This window comes from Sinocyclocheilus rhinocerous, unplaced genomic scaffold, assembly GCF_001515625.1.
Source record: "Sinocyclocheilus rhinocerous isolate Xijiao unplaced genomic scaffold, SAMN03320098_v1.1 scaffold75, whole genome shotgun sequence".
NCBI classification, from domain to species: Eukaryota; Metazoa; Chordata; class Actinopteri; order Cypriniformes; family Cyprinidae; genus Sinocyclocheilus; species Sinocyclocheilus rhinocerous.
In genome coordinates this window covers 278574-306566 of record NW_015632455.1, presented here as the reverse complement: position 1 = coordinate 306566, position 27993 = coordinate 278574, and the positions used below count along the sequence as shown (strand labels likewise).

The following is a 27993-nucleotide window of genomic DNA, read 5'->3' as shown; positions in this document are numbered from 1 at the left end:
TTTATGCTTTTCTGAGGTCAAAAAGTCTCATGTGGGGGCCCTGGAATATTTCCTTATATGGGGGCAAAAAAGTGGAGAACCACGTTATCTTCAGGAAATACACTGTATTTTAATGTTTTTTTTAAAAATCCGTTCTCTAACTAAGCTTTGTATGGCAGTGGTGCTATATAGCGCCTTAAAAAAAAACCTGAAGAACCGCTGAAGAACCAAATATTTTGTGTGTGTCTGTGTGTAGACTCCCCACTGCATACTATTAAATAAAACTTCAAAGTGATGAAGAAAGCTCTGAGCGTGACACCATAAATCAGATTTTCATTGATGAGCATGAATATTCAACAGATGTTAAATAAGGACAGGAACATTGTTACCAATGACAAACTTATTAAATAATTAAATAAGGGCCTAAAAGATGTCCGACCATACGCATCGCTGCCAAAAGAACAAAAAACAAACAAGTCCACTTATATGTCCAACCAGATAAGTTTAGGTCATATTAATGATATTTATCAAGGCAGACTGCTTTATTACCCACGTTATTATGATCAAATGTCACTTCCAAGAAACATAAAAGAGATTAGTTCATGTTACTCATTGCAAACAGTGTGATGGGCCTGTGCTTTGTGAATTGGTGTGCACTTCAGCAAATGAAATTAAGTGTCATCAGCTCAGTCCTTCCCGTTAATAGAACCACAACAAAGAGCATTTCACCTGGACCTCTTCAGATATACGTTTGAAAGCATACATACGCCATAAACCCTGGGCAATCACAATGATTAACAGGCCTGTGTTTGGTATCAGTGCATGCGCAGGGCAGTGATTTCAGGCATCGTGTTCGTCAGAACTGCGTCAGAAGCGATGAACTCACTGGAGGGGAGGGGACTGGAGAGGCGTCGCTTGTTAGGCAGACTCATAGCTCAGCGAGTATCAGCACTGGGCGGGTGTGAGGAAACCTCTGGGAAAGGGGGAAATCTAGCTTATTCTGTTTATTTTGGAACGACAATAAATAGGCGTTAATCTTCAATCTACTACAAGCATTAAATTATTCAGTCTCGTGTCTCTAGTATCCGCCTGAAGCGAAAGACGGGCGAGCTTAACGCGCGTGAAGAATCGTGAGAGGCTGCGCGAGCTGGAAGCATCTTTTCAGGACCTTGGACAGAGCGCGCGCATACAATGGCACCAGTGACGACAGAAGAAGCTCATTTCGGTGAGTAAATTGTTGTTATTTATCATTTTCGGAGAACATATGGTATTTGTGCATGGTTAAAGAACTGTTTTTGGGAACGTGGCTCAGTAACAGTAACGTGGATTTTCCCTGATGCGCGAGGACAGGCATAAATAGGCGCGTGCTCTATTAGTAGCCTCTGACATCACTGGTGTATGAAGATGCTAAAACGCGTTGAGATGTTTGTCAGAAGCCTTCGGTGATAACGTATTAGTCACATAAGAGTGCGTGATTTGTTTTCTGAGAGAAAGACAAAAGGCTGACAAGAGCATCTTAGTTAATTTACTGGAGACGTGCTGCACCCACCATGAAAACGGAAATTTCCAGATTCACAGACACTACTGCACTAACACATGGTTGTAGCTTGTCAGGCTTTTGTAGCTAAATCGAAATGAACAGTTCTTTGTAAACGTAAATAGTAATCTCTGCCATGATTTAAGAGACTGTGATCTCCTGAGACCTTGTTCGGTGAGGAAAAAGTGGCATTATTTTTCTTTGCATGGTTTTACATGGTTTTAACTGTTAACGTCAACACATGTCAGTGTTTGTGTTGCCTCAGATGCAAAACAATTTATATAATCTCTCTACTTTTCCTGATTGAAGGTGTTTTAATATTTCATGGCAATAGTAAGTCTACATACATCTATTAAATAAATAAATTATTGGTGTTTTTTTTTCTCCATTTCCTGTTTTATACATAGCGGAGGTTCCTGTGAGCGTGGCAGTGGTGAGTGTGTTTGGCCTGGTCTTCAGCGTCTCCATCTTTGCATGGATTTGCTGTCAGCGCAAAGCCAACAAGGCTAGTAACAAGACCCCACCCTATAAGTTTGTCCACATTCTGAAGGGAGTTGACATCTACCCTGAGAGCCTGAATGGAAAGAAGAAGTTTGGAGGAGAAAAGACACCAGAAGCTCATGGAAAACAGACCCTCAGTCCCAGCGGTGGACGGCCAGAGCTCCATTTGGACCTGGAGAAACGAGATCTTAATGGAAACTTCACTTCCAAGCCACCAACCCTCCAACTCAAGGTGCGTAGCTCCCCAGACCTGGACATCCCGTCTCAGCAAGCAGGCTTTGGGTCAGGTGGTAACCAGGAGGCTGGTACTCCAGAAAGCGTTGTGTCCAGTCAGACACCGACACCGGCTGTGGAGAAATCTCAGGACAAAGAGGGTGGCCTGGGGACACTCTACTTTTCGGTTGAGTACAACTTTGAGAAGAAGGCTTTCATGGTTCACATCAAGGAGGCACACAGATTGTCTCCCACGGATGAACAGTCATTGACCTCTGACCCCTATATCAAGCTGACCTTGCTGCCTGAGAAGAAGCACAAGGTGAAGACACGTGTTTTGAGGAAGACTCTGGACCCAGCCTTCGACGAGACCTTCAGCTTCTATGGAATCCCATTTGCACGGGTTTCCCAGCTAGCTTTGCACTTCATGGTGCTGAGTTTCGACCGCTTTTCACGTGACGAAGTGATCGGAGAGACCCTCGTTCCTCTGGCTGACATCGACCTATCCGAGGGGCGCGTCCTCATGAGCCGAGACATTATTAAAAGGAATGTCAGGGTAAGAATAGCTTTAATTATATTTCTTTTGATGAAAATTTCACATATAAACATAAATATGCATGTCTTTAAATATAAGAACTATTTATAATAACAATGTATTATATATATAGACAGTCAGTAGTTGGTCTTGCTTACTGCGGACAGTCAATGACACACCCAAGTCTGGATCGAGAAACAATTAATGGTGTCTGTTTGTCTGTTGGGTCAATAAATAATCGTTGCCATCCATCTTAAGGCCCACAGGTTGTAAATTTTTAATTGACCCACTAATGGACCCCACACGACTCAAGTGTTTCTGCCTTTAAATACGGACTGCATGTATTTAGGCTGATAATAAATGAACTAACCTGTTAACAAAGAGTCTACACCAATTTTCTTGTCACATATAATGCGCTCCTAAATGCATAAAAAGCTTTGTTGAGGACTGAAAGGCCACATGCCTTATTAAAATAATAGTAAACAGGGCAGAAGTCATAATCTTTGACAAAATCTTGTTTTGGCAACACAATTTCACTGTTGTGTGCATAAGAATTCACTCCATTTGAGCTGAAAGGAAAGCTATTATCTTTCATTGGTGACTGTGGCTGCATATAGTTAAACACACATAATTATGCCTCATCGGTTGAGAGACATTCCAAGTCACCGCTGTGGCAGCAGCAGAACCCTGCTGATGTGTTGCCAAGGCAACATGCTGCCCTGTTCACACATAATTGAAGTCATACATTGGTGTTGTGCCAAGGGAATGATTCACAGTCAGTTGCTCGTAACGTTAACGCACTTAGAAGTTGTCTTCTCAAACCTGCCTAGGGTTAGTTGCCCAAATGTGAAATCATAAAAAGAAGGTGTTTTGGACTTTGTGATGCTGATTGTGTTCAAACCTTGCAAGAACATATAAATAAATGTCTTGGTTCTTTATCTTTATCTGTAGAGGAGTGCTGGTCGAGGAGAGCTACTTCTGTCCCTGTGTTATCAGTCGACCACCAGTACTCTGACTGTGGTGGTACTGAAAGCCCGCCACCTGCCCAAGACTGACTCCAACGGACCCTCCGGTGAGGTTAAAGCACGGGTCAGATAGAAGCTGTCATTAGCTGAAGCACCATGGTTAATATATATATATAGAGAGAGAGAGAGAGAGAGAGAGAGAAATTCCAGACATTTCAAGAACTGCATGTTTTTTGAAAAAAAAACAATACTTATTGAGGAAAACAAAAATAATTTAACAAAAAATAAATTACATTTTGATTGTATGTTTTTATTAAAATCATTTTAATTAAGTTAGACAGTTTTAATATCAATAATTATATGAATATTAATTTTATTATTAATAATAATGATAATAATAATATATACATTTAAATAATATTAGGTGATCCTGCGGCCTCCTTGAAAATTTCCTAAGAACCCCTAGTGGACCCATGGTTGAGAATCACTGATCTGGAATATTTTATATACATATTATTAGTACTAGTAGTATTATTGTAGCATCACTGAGGTACTGTTATAGTTTTTATTAATATTTTTACTTTTTTATTTTTATTTTTATATTTTCCATTTTTTTGTGTTTTTGTCTTTTTTATTTTAGTTTTTATTAATTTTTATTTCAGTTGTAGCTCATCAAGTAAAACTAAATGAAAATGAGAAATTTTGCCTTGCCAGCTAGATTAAATAAATAAGAATTAACAGTTATTTCATTTCAAGTAACGTGTTGTTTTCTATGGTTTTAGTCAACCATAATAACCATGATCAACACTTCTTAAGCTGTATCGTTCGTGATCTCCCAGTGCACAATGTATCATTTCTGTGCATCGACTGAAGTATTGATTTCTGTCTCACTCTGTTTATTTCTCTTCCTGACGACTTTTTTAGACCCTTATGTGAAGGTGAACCTGTTCCAGGGGAAGAAGCGAGTGTGTAAGAAGAAGACGCACGTGAAAAAGTGCGCCCCCAATCCCGTCTTCAACGAGCTCTTCGTTTTCGACCTGCCCTCGGAAGACGGCCTGCGAGACACCAGCGTGGAGCTCCTGCTGCTGGACTCCGACAGAACGTCCCGCACACCTGTCATCGGCCGGCTCCTCCTGGGCACCTCCTCCCCCGGCACCGCCGGCGAGCACTGGCGCGAGATCTGCGACCACCCGCGCCGACAGATCGCTAAGTGGCACGCGCTGTCCGAAGACTAGCTCTGTTGGTTGCATTGCCGACAGATGCCCAGGAACTGTCATTGGAAATCCATGGTTGAGTGGGCAGGATTTGAACTGTGGACTTGTGGCGAGTAATGTCCTCTGGAAGTCAAATGATCTCAGTCATATCATTGGGGTGGGGCTTCTTCTAAAGGGGGAGGCGGCAGCTGAACCCGACCAATTAATGATTCCAAAGACTGTCTCAGATGCCCGATGCCGCTTTTTCTTCATGCTTCATTCGAAACCTGATCGATCACCACTTTGTGCAGTACCGAATGTCATGTTGCTATTGTTGTTCTTCTCTACTCACTGTTAATAATACTCCATTATGCGATAAAATTAAAGAAAATCCTGGTAATGTGATGATGATGATGATGTAAATTAACTGAATGATCTGTTTATTTTTTAAGAGATGCTTTTATCTTTTGTTTATTCAGATGTTAAAATTCATTTATTCTCTTCCTTTTATACTTGATTTGTCGACTTCGGTTCGTTTTTGTGTTTTCTGCCTGACGTTTTTGTAAGTTAACATGGTGCGGAAGCAGCCTAAATTAGGCACGAACTAGCAGAGACTGATGTTTTACTGCAGGACGACTGCACGAACTGAACAGGACCGCATGCAGTGCATGTGTGAATGTGAGTGTGTGTATATAAATGTGTATGTGTGTGTGTTAGTTCAGTTCCAGTGGAGTGTGAGACAGAATGTTGTTCTCTTCACTGTGAGCACAACGGTGGAAGTGATGTATATGTGTATTGCTATAAAAAATCCAGTTCTGAGAAAGAAATACAGTGTGTCTCCTATGTCATTTAGTTCATCTAAATTCATTCCATCTGACGGAGCAATATACGTTTTAATGCTATTTACTGTGATGAGCAGGAAGTCTGAGTCAGCGGTTTTATGTCACACTCAAATCAATACTAGTGATTAGCATTAGAGAGAAAGATACAGATGAAGTAATATACATATATGCAATGTCCATAAAATTTTCTCAGGAAACAATCTGACATTTAAAAAAAATAAATTAATACTTTTATTCAGCAAGAAATGCATTACATTGATCAAAAGGAGCAATAAAGACATTTATAATGTTGCACAACATTTCTATTTCAAATAAATGCAGTTCTTTTGAACTTTCTAAACATCAAAGTATCCTGTAAAAAGTTTTATATTGATATTAAGCAGCACAACCATTGATAATAAGAAGAAATGTTTCTTAAGCACCAAATCAGCATATCAGAAGGATTTTAGCTTTGCATCACAGGAATAAATTACATTAATTTATATATATATATATATATATATATATAAACGATTACTTTAAATTGTAATATTATTAATTTATTATATTATCTTGGCATCAGGAAGAACTCTATCCTCACAAAACCTGTGGGTGGATCGGATCCTCTTTCTCTTGGATCGGTGGCAAAATGAGCTAAAGCTCTATTCCTAGCCATCAACGTCAGTCCACTGAGCACAACTGGTTTTCTATTTTAATATTGATAATAAGAAGAAATGTTTCTTAAGCACCAAATCAGCATATCAGAAGGATTTTAGCTTTGCATCACAGGAATAAATTACATTAATTTATATATTGAGCACAACACTGATGTGTCAGTACTCCAGGTTTTTAAAAGCATGTGTTAGTTAGTACGAACGTGAGCACCCACACTTACCATAAATACTTAATTGCCTCATAAGCGGTTCACACACCCATGTGAGAGAGTCACCAAAAAAATCATCACTCAAAAATGACAAACATACACTCAAATAAAGATGCAAAGAGGCAGTTGTGTTTATAGAATTCAGTCAAATTTATCTACAAGATGCATTTAATGTATTGAAGATTGATAATTAAAAAGAACATTGGAAAGCAAAAGAAATGTACAGATATACACATACGCAGATGTTTGTATGCATGTGACAGTTAAAGAAAATATCATGCTGAGGCTAGAAGAGAAACGTTAAAAATGAGAGGACAGGCAGAGAGAGGGAAATCATAAAGTGACAGGAATTGTGAAAAGTGTGTGTGTGCTGTGCATGCAAATCTATAAGATGACTAAGGTTCTGACGTCAGGTAATATACAATGATGCGTCAGCTGGTGTCTCTCCAGTTATACATCAGAGAACAGGTCAGCATAAAGAGCACTGGGCAATGGTCAAACCAGACACACACACACACACTCCGATCCATCAGACAGAGCTGCCTTCACACCTGTCTGCACATAAAATGGAGAGAATAATATCAAAAGACAGCTCGGACTCTATCATCAGTTTCTGCACACCTGAGAAACTGATCCTCTCAGTCACTAGATCTGCTATGCTGTCTACTGCAGACATAGAAAGCTGTTATCTAAGGCAGCAACTAAATCTAAATAAAAACACAGGAATCATCTGAATTGCTGTACAGGCAGATAGTTTGGAATCTGCACATTTTGCTAAGCTAACAAAGTTATACTTTAAGCATAAAAGTACACACATACACAAGAATTAGGTAAATGATACATATAAGTTTGAAAGCAACATGCAATTTAATTAAAGGGATTGAAGGCAGAAAGACTGAATTGGATTGTAACTTGCCTCTAAATATTCTAAGCATCATAGGCTTCATATTTCATTAATAATTGTCTTTTTAATCATTAATATAACTAATATAAAATGAGTCGGTTTAAATTTAAAGAGGTAGAAATAAAATTGAATTGAACTTTACTGATTAACAATTACAATTAGGAATTTCTTTAGTGTTTGTCAAGACTTTGAATGTTAGGTTGTTTTAAAAAGCGTAAAATGCTTTAAAAGCTTTATATGTTTAAAAGTGTGAACCCTAGTGAAAAGTAAATACACTAAAATGTATTTGAAATACATTTATTTCACGCTATGTATACTACAAATACGTTTACATATTTGTGACGCTGGACACAAAACCAGTCATATGTCATAAGCTGAATAAATAAGCTTTCCATTGATGTATGTTTTGTTAGGATGGGACAATATTTGGCCGAGATACAACTATTTGAAAATCTGGAATCTGAGGTTGCAAAACAATCAAAATATTGAGAAAATCACCTTTAAAGTTGTCCAAATTAAGTTCTTAGCAATGCATATTACTAATCAAAAATTAAGTTGATATATTTACAGTAGGAAATTTACAAAATATCTTCATGGAACATGATCTTTACTTAATATCCTAATGATTTTTGGCATAAAAGAAAAATCAATAATTTTTCTAAATTATATAAAATAAAACACAAAGGGCTTTATGACAAACGCGACTGCGACTACAAAAATCTCGATAAGAGGGAGTTGTTATGGAGAGGAATTGCAGATCAAATAGGATTCGATGTGTACCCGGGGTATTTCTGTTTTTCATCAAGCACCATCTAATGTCAGGGTCCAGGAGGGAATTTGCACGTTCACTCGGCTCAAAAACGTCGGCGATAAGCGCGCGTGATAAATGTCCCGGTGTGTACGTGGCTTAAAGAAATACCCCGGTACACATCGAATCCTATTTGATCTGCAATTCCTCTCCATAACAACTCCCTCTTATCGAGATTTTTGTAGTCACTGTCGCGTTTGTCATTAAGAATGGGCAAGAAATTTCTATCTGGATACTTTACATCTAAACGTGTTACCCATTCTCAGTGGGAAAGTCCCAAAGCAACATTGCTATAAAAAAAATGCCCCGTGTATCATCACCTTTACAGCTAACTCACCTCAACTTCGTAAACCTTCTTTTTCATGGATGCCTGGACTCTACCCTAAATTATGCCACCTGAATGATGATCTACACTAACTACTCTGTTGGAGTTAAAAGAATTTAAACCCTTTTTGACCGCCAAGGGTGCCTCACTAAAGAAGGACGTGATAGTAAATAAAGTCACAGGTTCCGCCATGGCTATTTGGCTGTATGGATCCAACGAGCGGAGTTTATTGAGGCAAAAGTCATAGTTAATGGTTTGTTAATAGCGAGAACTGGACATTAAAATAAAGTGTGATCACATTTTCTATAACAGCCTTATATTTTCCTGGAAAACAATTTTTTAGGAAGCTGAAGTGCTTTTAAAATGGTTGAAATGGGTTGACTGAAAAATGACACAGTCAAAGTGACAAATTAGATGAATGGAAAAACATAAATGAAAACTGAAGGAAACAGATTTGCCATTTTTTGGTCTGAATGTCCTTAATTAAAGGTGAATGTGTCCAGATGATGGGCCACTGGATGAGCATTATGCTGACTCATGCTGCTGAAACTACATGACCTTCAATGGCAATGACAATTAAACAACCACAGAAGCCTTTAGAGGGCTCTCATTCTTCTCTCCCAACACACATACCCAAAGAAATATATCAATTACACCTTTAATTAGAGACCTTTTACAAGAGTGTCTGGATATGAATTCTGACTGCTACTGAAAGGATGAATCCTTCTAGTTTTTGGCTAGATGACAACCAAACTATTTCATACAATAATATATTTTAAAATGTCATTTATTCCTGTGATGGCAACGCTGAATTTTCAGCAGCCATTACGTTCATTACATTACGCCACTGCAGTCTTCAGTATCACATGATCCCTCACAAACTTTATTATTAAATATTTGTGAAAAACCATGATATACTAAAGTTTGGTGTGAGTGAGATTAAAAAATCTATTCATCAAAGAATCCTGACAAAATATATTATGGTTTCCAACTTTGCAAAAAATATTAAGCATCAAAATGATTTTTAACATTGATGATAATGAAAACCATGTGCACCAAATCAGCATATTAGAATGATTTATGAAGAATCATTTTCCAGTTTCATTACATATAATGTTTAGGCTGATAGCCGCAGATGTAGGAATGAGTATTTTACATCCCTTAAACCTAAATATCATGCAAACCTTTCTGGCTTTTTTACATATTCGTAAAGACATTATTCATCATCTATATTAAGATATCTTCCTTGTGGACTATGTAGGTGATTTCAGGTTTTACTATCCTTGTGGGGACATTTGATCCTCACAGTGTTGGAAAAACCTGACCAAAGCACACATGCACACACATGCTGTTATGTCTCAGTGGGAGAAGTATGAATTATGCTGACCCAGTTTTCAAAGATGAACCCATCCCACACTGATCAAACACTGCAGGTATCAGCACAAATCGAATCTAAACTACTCCATAAACTCTGTGTATGTGTCAGATGTGGTGTGAAGGAGATCTATAGGCTGCAAAGAAGTGGAGAGGAATTACAAAGCTTTTGCTTGAGAGTCTCAGTGAATAGAAGGCAGAGCCGTTGCACTTGAGTGTGTGTGTGTGTAGGAATTACTGAACTCGGCACAGAAAAGACACCATTCCACCGAACTGTCAAGGCTAAACTCCTTTGGTTGTTATGGAAACGGAGAGGGTGAATGAATGAAGGAGGGAGGATGGATGGAGGGAGGGAGTGAGCTGGGAGAAAGTATGCCTGGCGGGCCAAAATCAAACTGGCAGGAGTGTGACATGACAAATTGTTGCTGCGCCCACAAAACGCTGGGAGACATGATGGATGGCACACCAGCACACAAACAGCTCAGCACACACACACATAAAATGGTAAATAAGTCTTGCGATAATGATTTGAATACCAGGCAGCCGCACTTCCGAGGAAAGCATATTACCAGTCACTAGAAAAATGAGAGGATGGAGACACAGAGAAAGAGAGAGGGCAAATCAACAAGACTCACCCAGAGATTATTTGCTTCCTCTCCATTCACATAAACACTCTAAACCCCAGGCTGCCCTCCAAGGCTGATCTGCCATGTGTTTTGTAACTGATCTGAGAGTTGGGATCATAGAGAATGTTCCCAGCCCTGGACCTGGTTCCTTGACAGTTATATTAATGATTCTTTTAGTACATTTAAGAACTATATATTAAACAACATTGCTAAAGAAATGAAAATGTGTTAACATTAAATTTTTTTACTACATTTTTTTCTCCAAATTATTGGATTTGGTTGATAATTGGGCAATACTTGATTCACTAAACCAGATGAGTCAGTTGTTCTGTAGTCAAGCTATAAACCTTAAAGAGATAGTTCACCCAAAAATGAAAATTCTGTAATTAATTACTCACTCTAATGTCGTTCTAAACCCGTAAGACCTTCATTTATCTTAGGAAAACAAATTAAGATATTTTTGATGAAATCCGAGAGCTTTCTGACCCTGCATAGACAGTAATGTAACTGAATGTTCCCAGGCCCAGAATACTTTTTGTGCACAAAGAAAACATGTAAAACAATGACTTTTTACAACAATTCTTCACTCACTTCACTTCACTCAATTCTCCACAATCACTGAAGACCAAACAGATTTCACTTCCGGTATTTTTTATTTGTTTTAAATGAAGCCAGTTCTGAATAAGAAGTGTCCTTGGTTCCCAGCTCGTTCTGTGAGAAGCACAGCTACATCTACATCTGTGAGAAGTTGTCCCGTTGCCCAGAAGAACTAGCAGTGTGAGTCATGGCAGATGCCCCTCTTCTGCATGACTGAATTAAGGGACATAATACACCCACACACACCCAAATTCTCTCAGAGCTTTTAATGGATGAAAGTTTTTATAGTGGATTATTGAGATTACCCAAAAACTCTTAAGAATCTGTTTCCCTAGAGTCTCAGAGAGCAAACGTTTTGTGTTATAGCAATAATAGTCTAATAGTTTGGCCCACTTTGCAGTTTATTCTGGCCAAGAACTGCCTGCTAGACAGGAAAATATCTTTCTGTGACATTTAGGGACATGTAAATCTGAAAAAGATGAATCCACAATACCAGCCTGTGCACTCCGACTCCCTGAAGCTGCGCAGCAGTCAGCGAATCCAATTGAAACTTGTCACTTTTGTGTGCAATATGCATCAAATGACCAGTGAATCTACTGCAGTCAGTCCAGGGATGTGTCGTCTAAGGTTAAGACTAAGAGAAACTGTCTTCATTTCCTGTGAAGAAAAATAGATAAAGAGGAAGATAAAGAGAGATTGGGGGAGGCAGAAAAGTTCAGCGGGATTTAAACTGTTTTCTCAGTTTCCTCTTGTGGTAAAAGGACTCTTGAACAATTTATGTCCTCTCACACCATCTCACTCTCTTTCTATCCATATCCATATCTCATTTCCGCTCTCTTCTCCTAAACTCATCTATTCCCTGTGGTCATCTGAAGACTTGCTATGAACAGCCATTAGTCAGCTCAGCGGCTGTGACATACACTCTCTCTCTCTCTCTCACACACACACACACACACATTCAGGCTCTCTCTCTCTCTCTGCAAACATTAGTCTCTCTCTGCTGCCGAAAACTGAACCAGATCATATATCTTCTATCGATCAGCCTCAGATCTAATCGGCCAGCCCAACCTCTCTCATTTATCTCTTCCTTGTACTTTATGGAACCTCATTTGTGCTTGGTGCTTCTAGCAAAACTGACCTTTAAAAGGACACAAAGACTGGTTGTGGAGCTAAATGGCCAAATTCAAATAAATCTCAAAACTGGTCTAGAATCAGACTCCCATATTAAAACTTTAGGGTACAATACAATTTAGTACAAAAAAGGAAGAAGAAAAAAAGAAAACTATTAAACTCATGTTATTGAATAACAAACTGCAAGTACATCATAGAAAAATGTAATAGTAGATTATATAGGAATATATAACCTTACAGTGTGGGATTATATAAATCGAGTACAGGTATACGTAACAAGCACATTGATTCTTGGAAAAGAATACTAAAGAAGCACACAATGTGAAAGAACATTTGCTTAGCCATTTCCACAAAATAGAACCAGACTCTTACAGCTCTCAATGTCATTTGTCTGGGTTTGTCAGTGTAACCTTTAAGGCGTGCTGCTTATTCAGTCAATGACACTGAGGAATAGTGTGTGTGTATATGTGTGTGTGCACATGTATATGCTAAAATAGGGTGACCATACGTGCTATTTTCCCAGGACGCGTCCTGGCCACCCAGGGGAAAAAAAAAAATCTCTTAATAGCCCTACTATGTGTTAGACCTACCTGAAAAACTAAAAAGCAATTTATTTCATTTGTAGGCCTATCGTGATTTTTTTTTATTTGTGCTATCATTATTAATTTGTTTATTTGTTCTTATTTTATTACTGACTGCTTTCTTGTCATTTTTTATTCAATTCAAAGTTTGAAATCAAGCTATCTCGTGCTACTGCAACAAAATTACCCAGCTGTAAAATCAAAACTTTGTTTAATTACCATTATAACTAGCTATCTCACAATGTTTACATATGAATAAGAGCCCACATTAAAGTCTGTCATATAAATTGGTCTCTTCATCAGAAATTAGCCTTCTGATTGCCACCATTGATGGACACATTTTTTTTAATAATATTAAAAATATCTGTATGGCATTATATTCTGCAGTTCTTCCCTGTTGTACCGAATATCTATACTTTTCAAATTATCACATCGAAGTTAGAAATTCAAATATTGTGACAAAATTAATTTTGTAGGGTGCCACAAGTTTGTTAAAATTTCCAAAGGGTGCCGCGACTAAAAAAAGGTTGGGAAACACTGCTGTAAAACATGGCAACTGCTTAGTGTTTTCTAACTCACCAACACCACCTACACTTCTCTATACAAACATACACAAGCACATATAGAGGAATGCACAATATGTCTTACATATGTCATATATATGTCATACATAGAGAGATGTTTAATGTATCAGTGTGCTTCTCTTCATAATTAAATCCAAAGCATTCCACAACACTACAGCAAATCACTCTGAATGAATCAAGTTTTTCCAAACTGGGGGTTTGTGAAGGGTTTGTGAGTTAATGAAAAACTAAGAATTAATTAAATAAAAAAAGTGTAAAATTAAATCAATAATCTTAAAATTACATTTATTTTTTTTCTATATTTTATTTGTGTACCTGCATGTCAAATGTATTCTTGAAATATTGAAATATTAAATTAAAATCTCTGTACTTCAAGTGAATAGTTTAGATCATATAGGACTTTAGCTCACAGAAAAGTTTGGGAATCCCTGGATTAGATCATATAGTTGGACTTTAAAATGTCACATATACGTTAGAAGCAGTACAATTAATAAAAATAGATCACCCAAAAATGAATATTCTGTCATCATTTACGCACTCTCATGTTGTTGCAAACCTGAATGACTTTTTTTTCTTCTGCAGAACACAAATGAAAAGTCGGTGGGGTCCAAAATAACTATGAACACCTTTGATTTCTATTGTATGGCATAAAAACAAAACACAGATACATTATCAAAAATCTATTTTGTGTTCCACAGAAGAAAGTAAGGCTAAGTAACGACATGAGGCTGATGAACTGGTTGAACTGTCCCTTTAAGAAAATAACACATACAGCTTTACTTGAGGCCTCCCATGCCAGCTTTACTCAGATCTGAGCTCTGTGGGTGGGGTGAATTGGAGCACAGATCATGAGGCCACTGCACTACACAGCCAGATAATTGCGTTCTGACTCCAGCACATGCAGGGCTAACGATCTACAACTGACCAGACAGTATGTGCATCCTTAATTAGAGCCTCTGTGTGTATGTGTGTGTGTGTGTGCGTGTGTGTGTGTGTGTGCGTGTGTGCATGAGACATTGTAAATGAGCGAGCATTGACCAGTTCTGTCCACGCAAGGAGAATGTCACTCAAATCGCAAGATCACAATGTCCTCTGTCACTCACAAAGACCTCACACAGACACCCAAACATACACACAAAATCTGTTATATACAGTATATTAAGCCATCATTAGCATGTGCAAAATGCATACTAAACTCAAAACAACAAGTTCACATGTATTGCTTTGTTTTCTCTAACGTTTTCTACTCAACATATCATGCTCTGATTTCTCCCTTCCTCACACAATCCATCTCTTCATCAGTCAGAACCTCGGAGACTTTGAGTCAGGGTGACTATCAATCAATGGAAGGGCGTGTTTGCTTCTGGGTTGCCTCAACCCACACACATATACAGATGCGCTTACTGAAAAATTGATGACTGAAAAAAAAAGAGTTTAAAAAGTGAATACGGAGGAAAGTGAGATTGGAAAACAACTCTGCACGTACCACCACATTTGCTTCTTTTATATTACATATAGAGAAATGAAAGCTTACACATGCCTAGAGTCATTGTTATTTTCATGCAGACCTGACTGTGAGTAGTTGGTTTTCTTTTGGTTGTTCAGACAGACTGTGATTGTCGAGGCCATGTTGGGTATTTTTATGCTATTCACAAATATCCCAAAAACAGCATCAAGGGAGAGGTTGGACAATTACTTCTCTGCTTTCCCTCTCTGTGCTTGTGTGGGTGTCTTTGTATTTCTGTCTGGTTTCTGCTTGCACTCAGTAATTCAGCTTGACTGCAGTCAATAATTCAACCACTGATTGAACACTGGAGAACAAGGAGAGTGAAAAAATAACAAGAAATGGAAAATGAGTGATAAATTGAGATCTATCTATCTATCTATCTATCTATCTATCTCTCTCTATCTAACCCCGTCTCCCTCCAGAACTCTAAACAGAAACAAGTTTACATAATTCGTTGATGTGGGTGTCTTTGTATTTCTGTCTGGTTTCTGCTTGCACTCAGTAATTCAGCTTGACTGCAGTCAATAATTCAACCACTGATTGAACACTGGAGAACAAGGAGAGTGAAAAAATAACAAGAAATGGAAAATGAGTGATAAATTGAGATCTATCTATCTATCTATCTATCTATCTATCTCTCTCTCTCTATCTATCTATCTATCTATCTATCTCTATCTAACCCCGTCTCCCTCTAGAACTCTAAACAGAAACAAGTTTACATAATTCGTTGACAGACTCACTTAGACTACAAACTGCTTACTCGCTGACCCCTTGTAAATTGAAAAGTAAACCTCTTTTGTTCCAGCAGCACTCTTTTATTATGTAACAGACGTGCCAAAGACATTGAACTGTGGGCCCCTCTTTCAGCATTGACTGCTGATTACATAATGCAACTGCAGGTGCAGTCTGGATTCACAAATGATACTCTCGGCACAGAATACAAACACATGAATGAAGTTTCTGTTCTTTTACTTTTTAATGTCTATTCATTTTTAAAGAGGGGCTGGGCTGTGTATTACATCATTAGTTTTTAAGTCTTTAAAAGATGGGACTTTATAGGCAATCAGATTCAAATAAAAATGAGAAAATTAGTTTGATTTGAATTGAAGTGATAAATGGAAAAGATTAAGGCAGAAACACCAATATGTTGTTTCACGCTGTAACTGCTTGCAATACAGACCAAATATTATAACAAATGCACAAAACACAAGGGTAACAGAAACATGGATGATTCAGAGAAATACAGAAGACGCTACAACTGAACTTTGTCCATCTCTGTCTAGTCGGGGATAATGTGTTACAATACATGTAGTTAAATAAGATATAATATTAACCTTCACATGTGAAGAGAGAACAAGAGAAGTGAGAGAGTACAGAACGCAGGATGTCTGAAAGAAAAAGACTGCGGAGAGGGTGAGAAAAAAGGGGAGAGGAAAGTGGAAGTCTGGATTAGTCAGAGTTCAGACTGAAAATCTCTAGTGGCCGCATGGTTTCGATTGGCAACATGTGGATTTTGGAAAAAAACACACCACAGCGGCCCAGAGGCCTAAAACAGCGTTTCGTCAGTGCCCTGCTGTACTGCACCGGAGAAATGCAACAATTACATACCCACATGCAGGGTAAGAGACCACTACACTACAGTACAGAACATTCAGGTCAATAAATGATGAATAATATACTGCCTCTGTGTGAATAATATGTAATCATGTAATCCATAAAAATGTAACTGTAATCTGATTATGAACATTGTAAAATGTAATACTCTAATTACAAGTACTTCTAATTACGTAATCCAGATTACAAGTAATTGGTTATACCCAGCACTGTTCCCATCCACGTTCTTTGTGAAGAGAGCATCAATATCTGCTATTAACATATTCTGCTGCTAACCATCTTTTGTATTCTGCAGAAGAAACTAAATTATATAGGTTTTGAAACACTAATAAATGATGACAGAATATTCATTTTTGGTGAATTCTCTATTCTCTCCCAGATAAATTCTTCCCGCTGCAGCTGGTTGAGTGGTGTTTGCGTGGGATCTCACGTGTGATTCTACTAAACAACCCCCTGAGTGGAGCTCTGATTTTGGCAGCGCTGCTGCTGGAGAGCCCCTGGCAGGCTCTGCTGGGGATGCTCGGCCTTTTGGCCTCCACCTTCACAGCTATAATCCTGGGACAGGACTGGTGAGGACTTTCACCCCCACACATGCACAAAATTACATATGCATGCACAAATGCACAAATAAAAGTATACTCAGGCATCCAAGCATAAACAAAAACATGCTTATAGCAAAAACAAACAACAACCGAATGCACAAAACACAAGCAATTACAAGAATAAACAGGTGCAAACCTACAAAAACAAATCTCAGAGGCACAAACTGCTTTTACAGCTGCGGCCTAGACAAACAATTGTGTGAAAACAGTCTGTTGTCAAGTGATGAGATGATTTTAACAAAGCAGGTATAACAAACAAAGAATAAATACAATACTGCTCTAAAGCAATACAAGTCAGGGTTCACATAACATTTTTATGATTTTAAATGTTGTTGATTCTCTAAAAAGAAGTCATTCCTTCACATTTCAATCAGACTTCACTGACTGTGCTGTGCATTCTTGATTCACTAAAAAGCACATAACATTTTTATGATTTTAAATGTTGTTGATTCTCTAAAAATAAGTCATTCCTTCACATTTCAATCAGACTTCACTGACTGTGCTGTGCATTCTTGATTCACTAAAAATAACTGGCTCACAAGAGTCATTTCTGTGAGAATTGGACTTCAGTGGTCGTGCTGTTTGCTATTCCAACACAAAAATGAACTGGCTCATAAGAGTCATCCCTTTTGGAATCAGAATACACAGTAAATTCTTGTAATTGAATGTTATTGATTCATTAAACATAACCGGCACATAAAAGTCTTTTTCATTCTGTTTGTTCATGACAAACTACAAATAAATAAGAGTAATTCGTTCAGGAATCAGGAATTAGAGTACATGGCCACACTGTATGTTGATGATTCACTGAATAGAACCAGATTGTAAGAGTATTTCATGCAAGAATAATTTTTCAGGATGTTGGACTACAATGGTCATGCATAAATCTAATTTGTTCTCCATTTAATCTCATTGCATACACACAGACACACACATACACACACACACACAAAGAAAACACTGTCATGCACACAGAAAACACACATAGCTCAGAAAACAAACATAGCTGTATTTGCATCTAAGGATGCATCTAAGCATTCCCCTGGTCTGTTGAAAAACACAATTTATCTAAGCACATGACAAACATGGCTAGAAGAGAAGCACATGCTGATTCCAATCTGACATGTGATCCTAACCTGCAGTGAGGAGGTATCCAGTGGCCTTCATGGTTTTAATGGGATGCTGGTGGCTCTGCTGATGGGAGTGTTCAGCTCTGCTGGAGACTGGTACTGGTGGCTTCTGCTGCCTGTGTGTCTCGGTGGAGCTGCAACGTAAGATACACACAAGCCAATTCACCGATACGAAACACATTATTCTGTTCTCTTCTGTCGCATTCACAAGACGAAACACAAATATTTGCTTACCATTCCAAACCCAAACAACCCTTCTCTCTCCTGTCTCAGGACTTTTCTTTCCAGCAGTTTGTCTCCACTTCTGGATCGCTGGGATTTACCAGTGAACGTCTTCCCCTTTAACACAGTCATTGTGCTGTATCTGGCCTGTACTGGCACTTCTAACCCCTATTTTCCAAACCATCCTGCCCAGCCACCAGGGGCGCCAGGGAGCACCAACCACACTCAACTCCATGTTCCACAGGTGAGTGGATGAAATAGAATTGCAGCTACAAATACTGATATGAAAAAGCAACCCAAATTATTTGCCATTCATGCTCTTAAAATATCTATCCTGTCATCGTATTGATTAGATTTTATTATATTGTCCCTCTCGCTCTGCCTCTCATTCCCCTGTCATATTGTCCACTCTCGCTCTGACATAGCTCTGTCTTTTTATTTACCATCTTCCTGTTTTGCCTCTTTAACCTCCTTTATCTGTACACACAGTGGTCTATTCCTTCCTCCATATATCTTCATCATCCTTCCATTTCACATCTCTCCTGGGATGTGTGTGTGTGTATGTGTGAGAGTGTGTGTGTGTGTGTGTGTGTGTGTTTAGATGTTTTATATCATGATGATGATCGTATTGCATTACTCTGGTCTGTTGAATGACATTAGGGTGCACTGGGCTGATCTGCCTTCTTTGACACACTACAGCAACCGACTATTATGGGCTGTTTATAGCCTATATATTTTTGCACTAAATAGTATCTGTGCTTTTACCACGTCTCTATGGAAACAGCTTGATCCGGTAATGATGGGTGCACAGGGCTGACAGAAATAATGGAGAACAATTTTTATATTTATTTTGTATCTGTTTTTATCACTCGATGTCATGAATATTCAATGTGAAAGAAGCCGAGTTAAAAACCCATTAAAATTGGCTTTTTAAAATTAGTTCATATTATATCGAGCTCAAGTCAGCAAATGATTCATGCACAACATTGTGACAGGAATAACATGGGTATAATATCAGTAAATGTGCCAGATTTTGATCTATATGCTTGTAAAAGCTGACGAAACAATCTTTTAACATAATTTAGGATAATTAAAATAATGTCTATAACAATGGATATGTCGTCGGTTTCCTGTTTCAATAGGAAATATATCAAAGCAGGAACGAATATTTTATAGAGTCTTTAAGATAAGCTAATATAGATAATAAAAAGATACACTACCATTCAAAAACTTGGGCAGAGTATGATTTTTTTTAAATCAATGCTTTTATTCAGCAAGGATGCTTTAAATTGATCAAATGACATCTAGAATGTCACAAAACATTTCTCTTGCAAATAAATGCTGTTCTTTCTATTTATCAAAAAGTTTGTTTTACTTTTCTATTATTCAAATAAATGCAGCCTTGGTGAGCATACGAGACTTCTTTCAAAAACATTACAATTTTATTGAATGCAAATTTTTCAATGGTAGTATAAATTTACAGTAATATGCATTGATATGCTATATGAAGACATTAGTAATGTATTTAGGCCTCATCTACAGGTGTGTTTGCTGTTCTCATCAGCTCCTGCAGGGGGTGGTGTTGGGCGTAGGGCAGATCTTTGCATGTGGGACTGTAGGCTCGTCTCTGCTCATCCTGGGTGCTGTTTTCCTCTTCTCACCCATCCTGGCTGTCTATGCCCTCCTGGGCTCTGGCATTAGCACTATGGCAGGTGAGTCAGAAATTAAAAGCAAATATCAGCAGAACAGTGTTTTGCAGAAATAATATCTCAAAAGTTTCTCCAAGACCCCAACATGATTGAATGGAAACCAAACAAGTCAAAGATCTAAATATGAAACATTTCTCAGAAAAATCCAAGACCACATTATCTGAACAATGCCATCCGCATTCATTTTAAAGCTCTATGTTGTTTCTATATGCTGACAATTGTCTAATTTTTGTCTATTTTCTTTTCAAAATTGTTACTTAAACATAATATGAGAAAGCTTTTGAGCTGTGAAAGAGACACTTCGTTTTTTGGAGCATCTGCATGGTGGTTTGGAAGGATGTGGGATAGAGATACATGGATGAACAGAACAAATCAAACATTTTGGCTAAATCTTGGGTTCTATAGGGCTTTGTGCTGAGTATTCTGGCTGTGTAGCGGTGATTTACTCAGCTAAAGCAGCCTGCAAACAGATTTCCTCAAACACCTACTATGCAGAAGATAATGATTTGCGCCTGCCGTTTGACAATTAGCCAGTTTTACTGTTGCGTTTAGACCATGGAAGGTGTTTTTTACCCTTTCACTCATTCTCTCTCTCATATACACAGACAGTCTTTCTTTCTCCTTTATATTTTCTATACACAGCCGTACGGAGACATATGAGTCATCGCAGACACAAAGACACTACAGAGGTTGGGTAGACTGTGTGTGTGTGTGTGTGTGTGTGTGTGAGAGAGGAGTAGGTAGAAGAGACTGATGTAAGATACCTCGTCCCCAGCACAACACCCACACATAATACACACTGTTTCATTTCATCCCCTGCAGTGTGATTCACACTCACAAACTTCAAAGCTCTCATGTAATATTCCATAAAGGAGCAGCGAAGAGTCTTTGGGCTTATCAGGGACTCTGCGGTATATCCTTGCTTGTGAGACAGCTATCTGTTATTCCCCGTAGTAGTGAGGGGGTTGATTTTAGAAAGGAAGAATCCCTTTTCTGGCTTTTCCTTGTCTATTACCCTGTCTGTGTGTCAGCAGAACATTTAAATTTAATTTGGAAAGGGTTCAGATTGCTAGAGGGTTTGAACTGTATGAGACAGATGGAGAGAAGGAGAGAAAGCAGTGCTGGATTATGGATGGGGCAGATGGGGCCAGTGCTTCAGACTGTCTGGGGCCTCTAAAGTCTCAGGCCGCACGTTCTGAGACTGATAAAGGAAGCTGAACATCAGGGCCCTCGGCACATACACTGCTGTTCAAAAGTCTGGGATCGGTATTTTTTTTTTAATAGAAATAAATAGCCTACTTTCATTCAGCAAGGATTCTTTAAAGTTTAAACTGATCAAAAGGCATTTATTATGCTATTAAATATTTCTATTTCAAATAAATGCTGTTCTTTAACCTTCTATTTATCAAAGAAATCTGATAAAAAAGTTTATCACACTTTCCAAAAATATTAAGCAGCACAACTGTGTGCAACTCTTATGATAATGAGAAATGTTTCTTGAGCAGCAAATCAGAATGATTTGAAGAATCACGTGACATTGAAGACTGGGGTAATGGCTGCTGAAATAAAATATATTAATGAAAATATATTAAAACAGAGAACAGGTAAAACTGTAATCGTATTTCACAATATTTCTGTTTTTACTGTATTTATGATCAAATAAATGCAGCCTTAGTAAGCACACTGTAAAAAAAAATCTGTAGTTTTTTTTACAAAATTGTACAGTTAAAATTACACTTATTTTTTACAGTGATAAGAGACTTTTGAGAAAACAAACAAACAAACAGAAGTATACAGCATAAACCCACCACACGTCTCTCTCACATTCTCACATTTTACCTTTCTGGATTAATAAAGTACTGTTCTTTACATTTCAATGTGCCAGCAGTACTTGCGGGAACTATGATCCCGCCCTGAATGTAAGGCTTCCAAAGACCCGTTATCTGAAGACTGTCCCTCACACACACACTCTACACATCCTCACCATCCAATCAATACCGCTCTTATCTCTGCACTCATCCTACCATCCCATTCTCCTCTATTTTTATCGATTAATGGTTCACTCCTCTCTCCCTGGTGTAGAATTTCTCTCTTACTACAGTATGAAATTACATCTGTATTTTACCAGACAGAAGCCTACAGAGAAATAGACACCCTTTACAAGATTGTTCTTTTAGAGTTCTTCCCAATTACGATCAAGCTATTGTACAGGTACTGTTTTCTGATCTGATATCCTAAATGATGTTGATTGTCAACCTCATGAGCTGAAACAATTTTTTTTTAGCTGTTTATTTCCTATTCATTTAAATGAGGTTTGTAATTTTGTAAACCTTCTTACCAGAATTTGGTTCTAAATAAAGCTTAAATTTAGATTTCCATAATATTTTCTAGTAATAAACATAAGAATTTTAAATTAAAGTCATGATTTCTGGGACAAGCCTCATTATACTCATAATGACTGTATGAGCAGGTGAGCTCGTAAATCTTTGGAAATTGACTGAAATGTGAAAAATAGTTTCCGTATGACAGGTATTGAGGAGTTTAAATGGAACAACAAGCCCTGATGAATCATTCACAATTAGACCAAGAACATTAAGTCCTTTTCAAAGAATATGATGCTTATGAATCTATTGGCAGCAGCCTTGAAAGCAAACTTTCAGCTATTACAGGGAATGATTTGTCATGTGATGTCACTTCCATTTGTACCTTACATAAAAACATCTCATCTAAATCTAATCTACAACAAATTAAGTCTACAATTAATTCTCAAGACCCTCCACACCAAACATATTAAGTTCAGAGGTTTGGTTTAATTGTAGTCATAAGGAAGTGCAATAGAACTAAAAGTGGTTTATATGTTTGTTTGTCCAAAGATTTCACTAAATCGAAACAGAATGGGGACTCCTAATCCTGTCCAGCAGCATGAAGTGTGGTCCACTGATAATGAGATCTGGTGTTTAGCAGACAGGCTGTTCATGCTGTCATGACTCATATTATAAACCCACTGAAGATAGCACGGGTTCACAACTGATGATCCCGCACACACAAATGCACAAAGAGGAGCCCGTAACCATGGTGATATTGAAACTAGGAACATAATGAATCCATTCTGGGTCACAGATGTTGAATTTAGGTTATAGAATTGCATAGATGGCATATGTCAGTGTATTGTAAGCGTTATATAACCGGATCAGAGATGAGTTATGGAAACACCAGAAAAAAATATTGCATGCCTTGTTGTGATTCACAGCATTTGCATTGGAAATGAAGACCCGATTCCCTTCTGCACTCAAGATTGTGTGTGTGTGTGTGTGTGTGTGTGTGTGTGTGCTTGAGAAGGAATCTTTTAAATCTATTCTTCAAATCTCAAACTATTTCAGTGACACACTAATCATGAAACGCCACACAACACAATCTGTTTTATAATTAGTATGTCGTCTACGAATGTTTACCAGTTTGTAACAGCTTGAAATCTGTAAACGTGTCAACAGGCTCCAAATGTACAACCATGCATACTGATTCATGCAAAAAAAAACATTTGTTTATAAAAAGGAAATAAATATCTGGGAGAAAAAAGAGAGTGAACAGATGCTATGAGCCTTCTGGGTGACATTGCTTTTCTGTTGAGATGGGAAAGAGAATTCTGGGTGTGTCCTTCCTGCTGCTGCTGATGCTAGGTTTTCATCTCAGAGCTCTTTTATTGGCAGTTCTTTTATTGGGAGTCCTTCGCTATAAAACGATGAAACATAAAGAGTCCCAAATGTGCAGTCAGAAGGATGCACTCAAATGTTTCGCACTGGAGCTCATTTTCCCTGCATTCATAAGTTGGCATTTTCCATGAACAGAGTACGAAATAGGGACTAAAGTTTTTTTTTATGTCATTTTTCATTTTTTTTTTACAAAAATAGATGTTTCATTAACTTTTGTGAAAGAAAGGAATATACACATTTTATTATCATATTCATTTTATATAAACTACCGTTTACAAGTTTGGGGATGTAAGATTTTTAATGTTTTTGAAAGAAGTCTCTTATACTCACCAAGGCTGCATTTATTTGTGCAAAAATACAGTGAGAACAGTAATACTGTGAAATATTATTACAATTTAAAATAACTGTTTTCTATCTGAATATATATTAAAATGTAATTTATTTGTGTGACAAAGCTATGAATCTTTCGCAGTCTTCAGTGTCACATGATCCTTCAGAAATCATTCTAATATGCTGATTTGCTGCTCAAGAAACATTTCTTATTATTATCAATGTTGAAAACTGTTGTGCTGCCTAATATTTTAGTGGAAACTGTAATAATGTTTTTTCAGGATTCTTTGATGAATAATAAGTTAAAATGAACAGTATTTGTTTCAACATTATAAATGTCTTTCCTGTCACTTTTGATCAATTTAATGTGTCCTTACTGAAAAACTTGCTGTTAGTACAATAGTGTATAGGCTATTTTATATGCTGAATATGTCTATATTTAAAATCCGTGTTTATAACAATAAACACCAAATTAAATTAAATGATCAATGATCCAAATTAAACTAAATTTGTTAAATTAGAAGATAGATAGATGGAAAGGCGCCAGTTCTGTATAGCTGTACCATGGTCAGGAAAAACAAATGGTGAATAAATGGTGTAATTAGGCAAAGAAGTTATCAAGTGTGAGCATGCATGCAGCCATGCAAATATATATATCAGTTACCGTAAGAGGCATGTTCTTGAGTTTTATCGAATAGATTCATGCTGTGAAAAAATGCAGAAAGAGATAGAGAGAGAGAGAGAGAGAGAACGATGATGTGCTACAACACAAGAAAGCTCTAGGGAATGGTGGGCGGTGAGTGAAGTCTGAAGGCTTGGACAGGAACATGGAGGCAGCAACTAACTATATTCTGTAATGAATATACATTGCCACCTTCCGTTCACAATCAGAACTACAATCAAGAACCCAAACCCTCTAAATACATTTGTGTACAGTACACCAGATATCAAATATTATTTTACAAAATTCAATAACTGACCCATCAAAAAGACGAAGTACCTTCTTTAGGCAATGAAGCATAATACATTTTGAAAACTTTATTGTTGCACATTGCTTACAGGTTCACATAAAGTAGGCAATTCAGTCAATACTATGCAGTATACATTTGAACAGAATAGAAGTATGCTAGTATTTCATTCTGACACAACCATGGTAAGGAAGTCAAAATACCTGAATAGAGTTTCTGGTAGCATCCTATTCATATTCGCCTCAATGGCAGTTGCTCAAATAGGCCTATTACATGCAGTCCCAGAGAATGTGATGCTGTCATATTCAGTCACTGGCCACTCTGTTCCAGACACAAACTAGTTTTAGCCAATCACCAGAGCCATAGATGGCATTTTGCTTGCATAATAGGCTAGTAGGCCACAGCTCTACCACCAGCTGCTACATATCTCTGTAGGCTAACCTGGAAGTTAGCATCACCCTCCTTCCCTCAACAAAAAGTCAAAAACCCAAAAAGACTTTTCCTATTGCAGAAAATAAGCTTTGTGAAGTTTATGATTCTTACACATTTTGTTCATCATGATAATCTTCTGAACTGAGCACAACTTTTATGAATTTGACACATTCACCAGAAGTAAAAACCTAAACATAAACTATAAATGAACTACACCAAGGTCACATAATTTCAACATCACCAACATTAACCCTTTAGATCTTTCTTTTAAGTTTGAGTAGGAATAGTTAGCAATAGGGCTGTCGCGATTCGTCGATTTTATTCGACTATTCGACTTTTTAAAATCCTCGACTTAATTTTGCTCGCGTCGACTAACCGGCAAAATACCGGAAGTGGCGCATTTCACGGACGAGAATCCATAAAACACATTCTTCTTCTTCTTCTTCTTCTTCTTGGTTTTTACTCTGTTTTAATGGTTAAATTAAATTTTATTAATCAAAAAGCCTGTCTAATTAATTGAGTTTTACAGTTTTATCTTTACCAAATTCTGTTTCCATTATTTTCTGGATTCCATTTTAATGGTTCCATTAAATTTTAATAATCAAAAGCATCTCCAATTAATTGATTTTATATTTTTTTTTTAATAAAAATCTTTTTTTTTTCAGAAATACTGCACATTTACATTTTTCTCCTAAATAAATTCTGGTAAATAACATTTCTGGTAAATACTCCTTTAAAAAGTGTTTTTTATTATAATTTTATTATTAGTAGACTAGAACACGTGGATATGTTGTCATTCTTACACTATAATACTGAACTTGATTTCAGTGATTTGGACTATAAAATGGATGCACTTTACTTTTGCTTTAAAAAAAATGATTTCATAGAAATTTGGATTTCATTTGGTTTAATAAAATATAGTTTAATAAAATATTCTTAAGTAAAATTGGTGATTTTTTGTGGGAACTTAATCGTTTAGAATAATCGAAATAAAAATAGTCATTAGTGGCAGCCCTAGTTAGCAAAGGTGCAATTATAAACACGAGTGAATGGATGAGTTTTCCTGTTGAGTATGATCATTATGACATTTATTGTCCCGTTTAACCTTTTTTTTTTTTTTTAGCAATAGTTGTCTTTATCAAGACAAACAAAAGCTTTCAAAAATAACAGAGTGTAATACTGATGTATTTTATGTAATAGAATAACACATGAAAAAACTGCAGACCTTATTTCAGGCATTTAACCTAAAACCCATTCATAAAACCCATTGACTTCAGGATAATGGAACCGGAGGTTCTAATGCCAACTTGTTTCTGGGTTTGGGCTACAAAAATATGTCATCCCTGCTGCAGCCTATTGCAAATTCGGTCTAAATGATTTTTAACATGCCAGTCTGTTATTGTAGTAATATTTCAGCCCCAAAATGGCACATAAAACAAAACAAAACAACCCAAAGTGGGTCGTTCTTGGCCAGAATAAGCTGCAATTTGGACCAGCCATTAGTCTAACACTAGCAAAGCTTTGACCCCCTAAGCCATGGTCAATAACTGTATGGACTCAAGTTCTCTCTGTTGCCTTCTGCAGGTCTGTCTATGTCAGTGCAGCACAGCTTTCTGTACTCTGGCCTCTCAGGGTTTAATGGTGCTCTGGGTTGCATGGCCGTAGGAGTGTTTTACATACTTAGCTGTAGAACACATCTCTTATCTATTGCAAATGGTGAGTAATGCACAGAAACATCCTTTGTAGTGTTATTTCATTTTTCTACAACTAAATTATTTATTCTCTCTGCAGCCTTGCTTTCAGCTTACACAGACATCGCCTTGAGCAACCTGCTAGGAGTTGTAAGTGAACACACAAATATGCACACTCTGTCCAGCACACCCTCTGGGTTTCATTTCTGTATTCAGCCAGTTTTTGTTTGTTTCCCTCTCACCTGTGCAGTTGGGTCTCCCAGCAAGCAGTTGGGCTGCAACTCTGACAGGCACTCTGATGCTGTTGCTGACAGGAAAAAACCTCAAAGAATACAGAATCCCTACTGGAAAAGTATCCTCGCCAGAACAGAACTTGCACTCACACAAGCAATGGTCTGTGGCCAATACGAATGCAACTGATGTATAGTGTTTACATAAATTCATAGATATATAAATATCCAACTGTGACAGCACATGACATTTGAAAAGAAATTACTACTTTTTTTCAGCAAAGGTGCATT

The 27993-nt window shown here is 37.4% G+C and overlaps 2 protein-coding genes across 2 annotated transcripts; both read left to right on the top strand.

The window, feature by feature from the left end:
- Nucleotides 1-906: 906 nt before the first annotated feature.
- Nucleotides 907-5737, top strand: LOC107742284 (synaptotagmin-4-like). The gene is made up of 4 exons (XM_016555184.1): nucleotides 907-1204; nucleotides 1924-2786; nucleotides 3717-3837; nucleotides 4655-5737. The coding sequence occupies exons 1-4, from the start codon at nucleotides 1171-1173 to the stop codon at nucleotides 4963-4965; spliced, it is 1329 nt and encodes a 442-aa protein (XP_016410670.1). The 5' UTR covers nucleotides 907-1170; the 3' UTR covers nucleotides 4966-5737.
- Nucleotides 5738-16568: 10831 nt separating this feature from the next.
- On the top strand, nucleotides 16569-27899 carry LOC107742317 (urea transporter 2). Its single transcript, XM_016555240.1, has 8 exons — nucleotides 16569-16683; nucleotides 17058-17247; nucleotides 18423-18551; nucleotides 18684-18876; nucleotides 20197-20344; nucleotides 27366-27497; nucleotides 27573-27622; nucleotides 27723-27899. Exons 1-8 carry the CDS (start codon nucleotides 16569-16571, stop codon nucleotides 27897-27899), a joined length of 1134 nt encoding a protein of 377 aa, XP_016410726.1.
- Nucleotides 27900-27993: the final 94 nt, after the last annotated feature.

Excerpts from the sequence above, each read along its gene's own strand:
- LOC107742284 (XM_016555184.1), top strand. The coding sequence starts at position 1,171 with ATGGCACCAGTGACGACAGAAGAAGCTCATTTCG. Across the intron at positions 1,205-1,923 it reads GACAGAAGAAGCTCATTTCG|CGGAGGTTCCTGTGAGCGTG; the intron begins GTGAGTAAATTG and ends TTTTATACATAG. Across the intron at positions 3,838-4,654 it reads TGACTCCAACGGACCCTCCG|ACCCTTATGTGAAGGTGAAC; the intron begins GTGAGGTTAAAG and ends CGACTTTTTTAG.
- LOC107742317 (XM_016555240.1), top strand. The coding sequence starts at position 16,569 with ATGTGGATTTTGGAAAAAAACACACCACAGCGGCCCAGAGGCCTAAAA. Across the intron at positions 18,552-18,683 it reads TGTCTCGGTGGAGCTGCAAC|GACTTTTCTTTCCAGCAGTT; the intron begins GTAAGATACACA and ends CTCCTGTCTCAG. Across the intron at positions 18,877-20,196 it reads CTCAACTCCATGTTCCACAG|CTCCTGCAGGGGGTGGTGTT; the intron begins GTGAGTGGATGA and ends TGTTCTCATCAG.